The sequence below is a fragment of the Apodemus sylvaticus genome, chromosome 15, assembly GCF_947179515.1.
Source record: "Apodemus sylvaticus chromosome 15, mApoSyl1.1, whole genome shotgun sequence".
NCBI lineage: Eukaryota > Metazoa > Chordata > Mammalia > Rodentia > Muridae > Apodemus > Apodemus sylvaticus.
Window position 1 is genome coordinate 61,832,580 of NC_067486.1, and position 13,249 is coordinate 61,845,828.

Below are 13,249 nucleotides of genomic sequence, written 5' to 3' on the forward strand. Positions count from 1 at the left end.
AATCAAAATTTAATTTTCCTTCATCCCTCTCCTTACTCAGAAAACTCCTTGTTCCTCTTCTGAGAGGCACTTCTAATTATTTACAATTTGATGCTTATCCTTCCAAGCAACACACACACACTGCTTGATTAACATATATTTGTCATCCTATGACTTATCAATTTACTTTAGCTTAATAACAATGCCCCTAAATTCTACGTGAATGCCTCCTTTATTATTTTGTGATTAATGGATTTATTTACGAGTAGTCATCAATGCCAAAGTTAATAGGAGAGATTAAATGCTCAGTTCAAGTTTCCTTCCCTGGTAAGTCTTTCTATTTTGAAAGCCTATCAGAAGAGGGGTTGCTTCCAGCATAGTTGCTAAAAGTGAGTTCTTGGGAGTAGGTTTGACATTAGGGCAGACAACTGCTGATCTTGCTTAAGTCTGAGCTCAGAGTCCAAGCAGGACCTTTGCTGTGTGTCGGGGTCACTCTACAGAAGCAGCAGATACCCCATTTACCCCATTTAAGCACAAGGCCCGGTTCGCGCCTTTCGGGAGGCGATGTTGTACCGAGCTGGGTGGAGGGTACTGGGGAAGAGTGGCCAGCGGCACAGGCTTGGACTCCGACCCCGACATCTGGGCTCAACGCCGCCATTGCTACCTGGTTTTTTTTTTTTTTTTTTTTTTTTTTTTAACAAATCCAGAGTCCTAATTTTGGGGAAAGAAAGCAATCGTTCCTCTCTTAAGTTCCCGTATGAAACACTCCCGTGGAGAGCACGCAGAACCGCGGCCGAACAGAGCAGAGTCAGGACTGGCGAGCCCTCGCCGCTCTGGGCGTCCAACGGTCCGAGGGGCAGAACTCGGGCAGGGCGAGCGCGGGCCCCACTCGCCTCGGCCCACACGCAGCGCGGAGCGGTTCCCGGGCGGACCCGCGAGACCTGAGCGCCCCCAGCGCCGCCTCTTCCTCCTTCCGTCCGGTGCGGAGGACGCAGCCCCGCCGGAAGCTGCCGTGCGCTAGCGACCCTCCAGCCCGGGAGCCCGGCCCGCAGCTCCGCCCCTGCTCGGCTCAAGGCTCGGTGGCCACACCTGGACTCCAGCGCCGCTACCCCGCCTCCAGCTCGGGGCCAGGCTGCGCTCGGCTCCGGAGTACCCCGATCCCGCCTGCCCCACGCTCGCAGCTCCATCTCAGCAGGTACAGCCGCAATTCCCCGAGCCACTCTCCTGCTGAGCCTGGTGCCGGCTCGGCCCGGCCCGGCCCCGCTCCCACCTCCGGCAGGCCTGCTGCGAGGCCTGTGTCCTCAGAGTGGCCACCAAGACTTTCCCGAGTGCATCGCGGTCTCCCCTTCCCTCATCTCCTTTCCCGATTCCTCCTCCTGCCCAGGCCAGGAAAACAAATGGGAAATCTGGAGGTGGACTTCAGTTTTGATTGTCTAGTTTGATTGCTGTGTCATCCGTGGAGGTTTAGAGTGCGTTAAGGAATAGTGACTTCAGAAGGATGGCTCTGGGGCAGAATGGATGCATGTGCCAAGGTGAAAAGGAATTTTAAAGAGAAAAGACGCTGGCTACTTCCTTCATGGGTTCTCACACACTAGGGGAGAGCCTCATAAAGGGAACCTGGGGCATCCATCCGGAGGGGAGGATGGGGGTGTTAGTTCTTAGTTCCCAGAGGTCAACGAAAACCTGGGCCAAAACAGGACCTCGGAGAACATTTACAATATTCATCTTATTCCCCAACAGATAGGAAACAGAACCCAGAGTGAATGGCCTGTTAGTGGTCACACACCTAACACAAGACAGTAGAGAACTCTAGTTCCTAGCTTTTGTATATACATACATACATACACATATATATATTTAGACAGCTTATCGGGATCTGGCTTTTCCGTGCTCGGTCTGGCTTTATCCTTACTGCTTCTCCAGGTCTCTGCTGGCCTGTGCCCAAGGCCTGAGCTGTGTGACTAGGTGGATTGTGGAGGTACCTGGACTTGAACTAAACCTAAAATAGCGTTTAGGGGAACAAAGGCAGGTGGATGGGAAGAATTTGGGCTGAGGGCAGAGGTGAGCTAGGCTTTTTGCCCCTAAGAGTGTTTGTTCATGGGGTGGCTGGGTGCATGGCATGGGCAGACACTGGCACATTCTGAACCTGGATCACCACCGGGATTGGTGCTGTGGGGCCCTGGCTTCAGGGAGAGTGGGGAATGAGTGCTCTGGGAAGCCAGTGCTTTAGCAAGGATTTAGTTTGTGGTGGAAATATCATTTGCAGTCCAGTACTATAGAATTTTTACTATATAGAAGACAGACAAGGGGCTGGAGAGATGGCTCAGCAGTTCAGAGCACTGGCTGCTCTTCCAGAGGCCTCAGGTTCAATTCCCAGCAACCACATGGCAGGCAGCTCACGATGCTAGTAGTTCCAGGGGGCCCAACACCCCCACACAGATTCACTCGAAGGCCAAAAACTAGAGCATGTAAATAAAACCAGAGTATGTAAATAAAACTAAATCATTTTAAAATTTTTAAATTTTGCTGGTAAAGGGAAGATTGCTTATAGAACTGGCTGTAGATGAAGAATAAAAATAATCACAAAGTTCATTCATTCATTCCTCATAACACATCTGGGTTTTTCCATGATCACTTTACCCGAGCCCATAGTTAAGGCCAGGGCTGAGGCCAGGTAACATAATATGAAGCCCTCTGGCAGGGAACTAGAAGACCGGGCTTCCACGGTCTGTACATTTGGGTTGTGTAAACTTAGCTTCCCTGAGCTTCTGTTTCCTCATCTGTAAATAGTCAGCGAATGTGTCGCTGTCTACACGAGAGAGATGTATTCCAAAACCAGATCTCAGCTGATGGAGAAAATGGTAAGCCCGGCTTGACTCGTAGATCCTATGGGCTGGCCGCTCCTGGAGAGTCCAAGACACAGTTAGAGACAAGCTTTGGAGTCAGTTCTGTGATGGAGTGAGTCCCAGCTCTACCCGCCACTCTGTGGCCTGATTCAGGCCTCTTAATACTTAGGAAGCTGTGTTGTCTCCATGAGGATTGACTTACTGGTGCCTAAGTCCACAAGCAACAAATCTCATAGAGCAAGCATGGGGATTGAATGGGTTAGATGTAGTATAGCGCCTACAGGGCGAGTGTAGATGTTTGTTTGCTTTTTCTTTTCTTTTTTCTTTTCTTTTTTTTTTTTTTTTATTTTTTGGAGGGGTGGGGGGCTCGAGACAGGGTTTCTCTGTGTAGCCCTATCTCTCCTAGAACTCACTCTGTAGACCAGGCTAGCCTCGAACTCAGAAATCCACCTGCCTCTGCCTAGTGCTGGGACTAAAGGCGTGCGCCACCACTGCCCGGCTCTGTTTTTGTTTTTCTGATTCATCTTACTCTGTCCTTCTCCAGGAGTCTCAGTTGCCCAGTAAGACCGCCTGTGCCGAGCTCAGCATGGGTGGGGGGCTGATTGAGAGGTATGTGGCCGCCATGGTGCTGAGCGCAGCTGGAGATACCTTGGGCTTCTTCAACGGGAAGTGGGAATTCCTTCGGGATGGGGAGACGATACACCGGCAGTTGGCCCAGATGGGTGACTTGGAAGCCATAGACGTGGCACAGTGGCGAGTCAGCGATGACACCATCATGCACCTGGCTACAGCAGAAGCCCTCGTGGAAGCCGGCCCATCCCCGGATTTGCCTCAGCTGTACTCCCTCCTGGCCAAACATTACCGGGACTGCATGGGAGACATGGACGGCCGGGCACCAGGTGAGTGCCAGCGGCAGGGAGGATCTGGATGGCGAAGTGGGGCCCAAGGAAGACACTAAGAATGCACATGGAGTCTGGGCAGTAGAGTGAGCCTCTTAGCCACACTTAGGACTTGGATGTCAAAACCAGCCCAGGCTCCACAGTGAGATTCTGTTTCAGAAAATCAAAAGAAGAAAATCATGAAACATTTCAGTATCAATGAAGCAGAACCTAGTGTGGATTTGAACTCTTGTCATTTATTTATGGTGCCATATTCACAGTTTTCTGAGTTGTGCGGATGAGTAGTTACTAATATGGAAAGGATTTATTGATGAAATAGGAAAAAAAATGGGTTTCAGAACATGTTATGAAAATAAAGCACCAGAGTTTGCCACCAGTTGTGGTGTGCATACCTGCAATCCCAGCACTTGGGAGGTAGATGCAGGAATATCAGGAGTATTGGGAAGAGTGGGAGGTGCTATGTAAGTGTGAGGACCCTGAGTTCAAATCCCCCAGCACCCACATACAATGTCACATATGAAACCCCTGTGCTAAAAGAGATGGAAACTGGAGGACCACTGGAGCTCGCTGGTCCCTAGCCTACCTCTAGACCCTGCATCAAGGGACAGAGAGAGAAACACAGAGAACACCCAGCAGTCTGCTACACCTCTGCATGTGCATGGCCATGTGTGCAAACACCATCCACACAGAGAACAATTGCTTGTCTTCACTGAGGGAGGTCTGGAAGCACACACAAGTATGTTCATAATTCTACCTCAGCTACAGAAGAAATCATTGGAATTTTTCTTCTGTTTGTATGTTCTGCGTTTTGTTACGAACTATTACAAAAAAAAACTTTAAAAAATAATTATTATTATAACAAAGTGGAGACCTCGTTTGGTTCCAGTTCTGCTCACAGTGCCTGTGACTCACTTTGGGGACTTGTTGTGGCCCCTAAGGGCCACCAGGTTGGGGTCACCTTTTCCCTGCCCATCTGACTAACACTCCTTCCCTTCCCAAGCCCTCTTCCTATGTTATTGCGTTAAATAGGTGACATCTTTCTTGTGATTCTGGTTGCTAGAAGTGGAAGCACACATCCTTAGATCTGCTGCTGCTCTTGGCCTGCGATGGACACCAGCTCTGGTGCCCGTGTGCGCTCGCTCTGTGCAGTGCATCCTTGGTTCTGTGTGTCCGGCTGCCTCTTGTTAGACTGGATTAGGCTTTGCCCTGGTGCCTCATTTTAGCTTAATCACCTTAGAAAGACCCTGTCTCCAAATTAAGCCACTGGGCATTAAGGCTTTAATATATGTATTTGGACTTCTACAGTTTAGCCCAAATAACTCCTAGCTGAAGAATGCCTCCCCCTCCCCCTCCCCCGCCCTCGCACCCCCAGTCCCACCGACTGGCTCTAAAGGCCCATGCCTGCTCATCCCGTCTTAACATCTGCTATCCACTTAGTGCAGGAGCCTTTGTTAGCCTACCTGTGTCGGCCACAGATGTGGTTTATAAGCTTTGCAGTAAGGGAGCAGTAGTAGTGCGGTGTTTCTCGGCTCCTTCTGTCGCACTGCCCTCCACTACAGTAGGCCAGTGGGACAGGCCTCCCTATAACACTGTCATGCAGGGGACAGCCATAGTCTGTTGCCCTGATCTAAGTCCGGTGCTTCATTCTGGAATGTTCAGGCCCTTTCTAATAGCCGGGAACCCCAATAGGCTCTTATTAGACGAACTGAAGGCTTCAGCTGTGGAGCCAATGTGTGTGTGTCCATGGCACTGATTAGCTGGTTCTGGGATCTTGATTATGTTTCCTCAGTTTCGAATCTTATTTAAAAATAAATTCTATGTGGTAGTACACATCCATGGCCCTAGCACTTGGGAGGCAGAAGCAAGAGAATTACTATGGGTTTGCGGCCAGCCTAGGATACACAGAGAATTCCAGGCCAGTCTGGTTTATGTGGAAGGCTCGTCTTTCAAAAATAAAAGGAAATACAGTACAGCTACCTTTTGAGCTGCTATGAGTTCTCTAATGACTGGAGAGATCCCAAGGCTTACTTTGCTCTTTTGGTCTTTTTTAGATTTATATATTTCATTTATATGAGTACCCTGTAGCTGTCTTCAGACACACCAGAAGAGGGCATCGGATCCCATTATAGATGGTTGTGAGCCACCAGGTGGTTGCTGGGAATTGAACTCAGGACCTCTGGAAGAGCAATCAGTGCTTTTAACCTCTGAGTCATCTCTCCAGTCCCCATCCCAAGGCTTTCTATATGTATGTGAAGGTGTATGTGTATATGTGTATGCTTTGTTAATTCGTAAGATCACACTGAGGATTATATATAAAGAAAGCTAGCTGATGGGCTAGGGTTTGAAGTTGAGGGGCCACCCCCATCGTCCATGGCTCTCGGTTTGTTTCAGAGAAACCAGGGAGTCTGTTGAGTTCTGTATTCGCACTGGGTCCGTGCTTCCGGTGACTCTGACCCGCGCTCTCCCTGACTCACCCCTAGGTGGCGCTTGCATGAAGAATGCCATGCTGCTGGAACCCAACAGGGCCAATGGCTGGAGGATTCCCTTCAACAGTCGCGAGGGTGGCTGCGGGGCCGCCATGCGTGCCATGTGCATCGGGCTGCGGTTCCCTCACCCCAGCCAGCTGGATATGCTGATCAAAGTGAGCATCGAGAGCGGCCGGATGACGCACCACCACCCCACAGGCTACCTCGGAAGCCTTGCGTCTGCGCTTTTTACAGCGTATGCTGTGAATGGCAAATCACCATGGCAATGGGGGAAAGGGCTGATGGAGGTGCTGCCAGAAGCCAAAAATTACATCACCCAGTCGGGCTACTTTGTGAAGGAAAATCTGCAATACTGGTGAGTCTCTAGGTGTGTGCCCCAGCTGACATGTGGGTGACAGTGTGTGCACACGCGCCCTCCGTCCATGTACCTAGGGTTCAGAGGTCACAGCTGCCATCACTGGTCTGACAAATCGGACCCCTCCGGGGCATCTGCTGAGGATTTCAGGGTCCTTTCCCTGCAGGGGCTGCCTGAAGCCGTCCAGTGGGTGCCTCAGTGTAGGCACCGTGGGCCTCTCAAGTCCTACTCTCAATTCCGTCTTTCTATAATTTTTATGACCAGAACTTTTCTTGGTTATTTCCAACTTCCCTGAGATTTGTTTTTCCAGTATTAAGACAGTATTTCAAAACCCTTGGTTGGAATACCTAAGAGAGGTTTCTCCAGGGCCAGTAAGTGTAAGGCCGCCTTCCCTTTTATGACTTACTTCACATTATCTTAGAAGAAGCAAGGCTCAGAGGCTCTTCCTGAAGTTACCTATGGTTGTGCTAGTCCAGCGTTTCTGCTGGAAAAATGATAAGAAGTTGCTCTGGGTCCAGGAAAACAATCTTTATTTTCTGCCCCATAGCCCAGCACATACTTTCCTCCCTGAGCAAATGCATCCACACCTGGTTTATGTAGATGACTTTTGTCCCAGTCAGGGTTGACTGCTGTGAGCAGACACCACGACAAGGCAAGCCTTGTAAGGACAGCATTTAACTGGGGCTGGCTTACAGGTTCAGTCCGTTATCATCAAGGCAGGAGCGTGGCAGCATCCAGGCAGGCGTGGTGCAGGAGGAGCTCAGAGCTCTGCATCTTCATCTGAAGGCTGCTAGAGGAAGACTGACTGTCAGGTAGCTAGGATGAGGGTCTTAAACCCCTGCCCACAGTGACACACCTACTCTAACAGGGCCATACCTTCTGAAAGTGCCACTCCCTGGGCCAAGCATATACAGACCATAGTAAAACTATATGAATGGATTGTGGAGTTAATTTGGATTTTTTTTCCATATAAATTTCTGACACTAGTGTGAGGAGTCATTCTGGAATATTCTCTATTTACATGTATCTGGTATTTTTCCATATAGCTTTTGACATTAGGGGTTTTGTTTGTTTTTTTTGAATTGATTTCTCCCCCACAGGTCCTACTTTGAGAAAGAATGGGAAAAGTACCTGGAACTTAGAGGAATTTTGGACGGCAGTTCACCTCCTGTCTTCCCGCAGCCTTTTGGTGTGAAGGAAAGGGATCAGTTCTACATCGACGTGAGCTACTCTGGCTGGGGTGGCAGCAGTGGACACGACGCCCCCATGATTGCCTATGATGCCCTCCTGGCTGCAGGGGATTCCTGGAAGGAGCTCGCACACAGAGCCTTTTTCCACGGTGGAGACAGTGATTCCACGGCAGCCATTGCTGGCTGCTGGTGGGGAGTTATGCACGGTTTTAAAGGGGTAAATCCTTCTAACTATGAGAAGCTTGAATACCGGCAGCGGCTTGAAGAGGCCGGAAGAGCATTGCATGCCCTCGGGTCAAAAGAAGACACTATATTTGATCCCTAGGGAGAAGGTGGTTTATTTCTGGCAGTTTCTTTCCCTGTAGCCCTGATGCTCAGTCTCTTCAGCTTTTCCAGAGTCAAGAGTCCTAGTTTTGTGTTTGAAGAGTTCTGAGATAACAAGTCCCGTGGGTGGCTTTAGCCTGGGCTTCCCACTTACCCTGCTCTCCCCGAGTTCCTCTCTTGTGTGTGAGAATCTTTTTATTTCAGTTGATGGGATCAGCTTTTCCCCTTTAGAATCCTTATAACCTTGTATTTGAGCCTCTGTTTTTATCATGGAATTGTTGTAAATGCTTTGTCTGACTTTTCCTTGATTGGGTCGTCCACCTAGGCCAAGTAGGCTAAGACAAGAATTTGAGTGTGCAGAGTTTATCTGGGAGGCAATTCCAGGAAGCTTTGGTAGGAGACTAGGGAAGTGAGACCAGGAGGGAAGGGACACCGCACAGGGTGTGTGAATAAACAGGATTCTCCATGGCCTGCGGGGTGTAGGCTGCTTGGGTTCTCTGCCCCAGGCAGTCTTCAGAGTTGTCCTGGTAAGAGGCCACACCAGTTTTGAGTGTGTATCCAATGACTTTTACCTGATTGGTTAAGGCCCATCCCCAGGGATGCTGTCAAGTCTCTGGTGTTGTGGATTTGTTTTATTGTTTGTATTATGTTAATTGGGTTCCCAAAATTACACAGGAATTTGCAGTTTTGCACGTAAGACGATGAGGGTCCTTGCCCTTCAGTTGACTTTGATTGGTAAATAAAATTGCCCATAGCTGACAGCACACACGCTGCCACGGTACCGAGTATTGGGCGTAGGCCTGGGGGATTGACAAAAAACAGACACAGGTCATTCTGCAAGGAGAATGCCAAAGCTTTGCTGAGAGACTAGCAATATATATACTAGAGGCCAGGGAAGGGAACAGGAGAAAACAATTATAGGTCAGGCACCTGGGAAGTCTGTACCACACCAGGCGGGAAGGCAGGAATCAAGCTAAGCCACGGGATGTTTTGCTCTCAAGAAACCTGTACAAAAAGTTCAGCTGGGGGTGTTGAGCCAAGCTCTCTGGTTCCCAACAACTCCCCCCTTTTTATTTTTTTTTAAGAATGAATAGCGTCTGTCTTATTTAGGACACCTTCCGTCCAACTCCCACTACCCATCTCTGGGAATCTCTGCCAGTCCCAGAGCCCCTGTCTTAGGTTGGTGTGGACTGCAAAGGAGTTGCCCATCATAGACTAACTATTCTCAATACAGGCTGAACCAAATTTGAGCAGATGTATTATCCTGTGCCAAAGACATAAGCACTTGTTCAGTTACTGCTCTGGACTGGTTTTGTTGTTTGCACATACGGTTTAGCAGGAACAATCCCAATGTGGCAGCTCCACAAGCCAAAAACCCCAGTGCCGTAGACCCAGACATTTTTTAATCAGGGGTGGCAATGATGCCAAAGTCTCTCTGATGGTAATACAAGGTGACAGGGAATCTCCCTTCATTATTTAGAGGCATAGACACAATTCCAGGAACTCTTCAACTACAGCAGTATCTTCATACTCGCAGTAGTTTGTCAGTACACACAATCTGCTAGAACAATTCAATTTCTTCTTGTATTCTTTCTGTTCATGAGACTTTTCAAACTACAGAAGATGGGACTAAAATACATGGTTTAGTATTCAAGGAATCATTGCAAAGCACAAGACAGGAGTGAAGAAATGAAGTTCTATCTAGCATAAACTATTCTCTAATATAAGATGTAAGGTAAGATTACTCTGTTCAATCAAGGGCTGGATAAGGTTCATATGCTAGAGGAGCAGAAGCCCCCTCATCTTTAAAGAAAGTATTTTTACTAGGTGGTCGGGAAGCGGACACACTTTGCTCTTTACATTTCTTTAATTTTAATTTCAATTCCTCTATCTCTTTTTCTAAAATCTCCTCCTTCTCAGATAATTCTGTCTCACTCTCTGATTCGGATGCGTTCAAAGACTCCTTTGAGGCATCTTGTGCTACTCCGAAAGTTCTTTTAATCTCTAACATCTGATCCTTAACCTTAGCATCGGTATTCAAGAGAGCATCCCTGAATAGTCTCCTTAGGGCGAAGGCAGTAACAGGAACGCTTTCTGGCCCCTCTTTCTGAACTGTCCTTTGCAAGTCTGTTTTAACTTGGAATTTTGCTTCTACCACTATTTGTTCTACAACAAAGCTTGTGAAAAAGTGGCAACAGGCCTATACCGGCCACAGCTGTTATTAACGTTTATCATTCTTGAAATCATAAAGTTTGTCTGCAAGTTCTTATTTTTGAATGCATGACAGTACAACTTATTATACCTCATTAAAAAGACATTGTTTTAAATCTTATCCCTTATAAGTCTAATTTCTAGGATAAGAATTACATAAAATATTATGCCAATTTAGAAGTATCTTAGAGGCCTGTTTTTCCTGGGTTGGGTCATGCCATGTGTTGTTGTCTAATATAACTCCAACCCCGAGTTACCAGTTTTAAACTAACTTTTTGTTACCAGTGTAATAATTTTTAATCATGCCCAATAACTTATAAGCCAATACTCTAGTCAAGACATGCAAAACATACTTTTAAGACCAATCAGAAACAAAAATGAAGCAACTACATGAATCTTATAAATTTAAACCAAACTTTTTTTTCTAGTTTCAATTTCAAGAGAAAAAGCACTTTGTACCCAATAGGAGAAATAACCATCAGCTTACTTGCCCTAGAACTTGAGAAGCTGCTGGCCCTTTTAAAAGCAGCTTTTCTCTAGCTGTGCTTGACTCCTAGCTAAATGCAGGGCAGCTTAAATCAGCCTCTGCTGTGTAAATTGAAACTGGATCAAGAGATGGACCTCCAGTAGATAAAATTTTTACCATTTTTTCTTTTCAACATGAAACATAGGACAATCATTCAAACAACGAAACAAGGACAGACACATGTGGACAAATTGGTGCACCAAAGACAATACACAGAGAGGAAAGAGCACTTGTAACCAGTACTAATAATATCTCTAGTAGGGCCCATAGAGGAAACAGGACTTCTCCATGTTTCCCCTTGTCCCTAAGAGAGTTTTGAATCCATTTTCCTTCTCTCTTTCTCTTTCTCTTCTATGTTTCTAAAATCTGTTTTTTGTCTTTTACTCTTTTTATTTTATTTTATGCCCCATTCCTCTTGCCTGATGAAGTTTTAGACTGCTGACAATTTGCCTAATAAAATTCACCATCCCAATTTGCTGTCACACCCTAGCTGTTTTCACCTTGAACCCAATACCTGTTACCTAAGCAGAACCACCAGTTGCTCCACCAATTTTAAGGTGGAACTTGTTATCCCCATGGCGCCATCCTGTACTCACTTTTACTTTGTTTCTTGCAACATACATTCCCCAATACGTTCCTCTTCCTTTCGCCGGCCGGCTGGCTTTCCTTGGAACGATCCCGTCAGGTTCTCCTCTCTTTCCCGATCTCGGTGGGACCTCCATTTGGCAGTGCCTGCGCTGCCACGGTACCCAGTATCGGGCGTAGGCCTGGCCTGGGGGGTTGACAAAAAACACAGACACGGGTCATTCTGCAAGGAGAATGCCAAAGCTTTACTGAGAGACTAGCAATATATATATATACTAGAGGCCAGGGAAGGAACAGGAGAAAACAATTATAGTCATAGGTCAGGCACCTGGGAAGTCTGTACCACACCAGGCAGGAAGGCAGGAATCAAGCTAAGCCACGGGATGTTTTGCTCTGAAGAAACCTGTACAAAAAGCTCAGCTGGGGGTGTTGAGCCCAGCTCTCTGGTTCCCAACACATAGCGAATAGCTGGGCATGTAGACAGACGTGGGACTTCTAGGATTCCTAGGCAAGAAACGTAGGAGGGATGGGGCTGGAGAGATGGCTCAGCAGTTGAGAACACTGACTGCTCTTCCAGAGGTCCTGAGTTCAAATCCCAGCAATCACATGGTGGCTCACAACCATTCCTAATGAGATCTGACGCCCTCTTCTGGTGTGTCTGAAGACAGCTACAGTGTACTTACATATAATAAATAAATACATCTTTTAAAAAAAGAAAGAAACACAGGATGGGGAGAAAATGGAATCCCCATGCCAGAAAAGGAAAAAGATCCAGGTTTGAGGCTGCAAAAGAGAAAACATACAATCATGTAAAAGCCAGGAAACAGTGGCCCCCAGCCCCCTCCCACCCATTGACTCTAGGGTAGCAAAGATGGAATATAGATTTTAATAAGTAATTTAGGAGTATTGGCGGGGAGGCATTAACAGTGTGGCGGTTTGGGAGAGGCCCAGCCATTGAACTGATTAAGGCATATTAAATATAAGGCTGTGTGTGTATGTGTTTGTGCGCACACTTGCGTGCGTGCCTGTGTCTATCTGTCTGTGTCTGTCTTTTATTTGAGAATCCAGAGCATTGGGGCTGGGGAGATTAGTCAACTACAGCAGCACCCTGGCACCCTGGGACCTCTCAGCTTGCTTATGTGCAGACCAAATGTGAATGTCTTCACGTAAGGACTCAGATGCTTGCAGTATCAAGGCAAGAGAACAGAAGGACAGAGTGGAGATCCTAAGAGCGTCTATGCTAGTTACTGTTGTATTGTGGAGAGACACCCTGACCACAACAACCCTTATAAAGGAAAACATTTAACTGGGGATGGTTTACAGTTTCAAAGCCATAGTCCGTTATCAGCATGGTGGCAAACAGGCAGACATAGTGCTGGAGCAGTAGCTGAGAGTTCCACATCTGGATATATAGGCAGCAGAAAGAGATCCTGAGCGTAACGCAGGCTTCTGAAATGCTGAAGCCCACCTCCCAGTGACACACCTCCTCCCAGGCCACACCCCCTCAACCTTCTAATCCTTTCAAACAGTGCGCCCCCCCCCTGGCAACTAAGCCCTCAAGGATATGAGCCTGTGGGGCCATTAGTATTCACACCACCACTGTCTGCTGGCTGCTCTGTATCTAAAGGTGCTACTTCCTTCCTCTACCTGGATCAGGCCTCTAGCCTAGGCTGTCTCTGACTCCTCAAGAAACAGAAGATGATCCTGAACCTCCATCTGCCTGCTTTCACCTCCGAGTGTTGGGAACACAAACATTCGACATCATGTCCAGTCTATTTGGTGCTGGGGATCAAACCTAGACCTTTGTGCACACTAGGTAAACATTCATGAGTTGAGCTACATCCCCAG

At 47.5% G+C, this 13,249-nt stretch overlaps 1 protein-coding gene across 1 annotated transcript; it reads left to right on the forward strand.

Annotated features, from left to right (window-relative positions):
• Nucleotides 1-996: 996 nt before the first annotated feature.
• On the forward strand, nucleotides 997-8,364 carry Adprh (ADP-ribosylarginine hydrolase). Its single transcript, XM_052158524.1, has 4 exons — nucleotides 997-1,174; nucleotides 3,370-3,724; nucleotides 6,205-6,565; nucleotides 7,666-8,364. Exons 2-4 carry the CDS (start codon nucleotides 3,412-3,414, stop codon nucleotides 8,078-8,080), a joined length of 1,089 nt encoding a protein of 362 aa, XP_052014484.1. The 5' UTR covers nucleotides 997-1,174; nucleotides 3,370-3,411; the 3' UTR covers nucleotides 8,081-8,364.
• The last annotated feature ends 4,885 nt before the right edge of the window (nucleotides 8,365-13,249 follow it).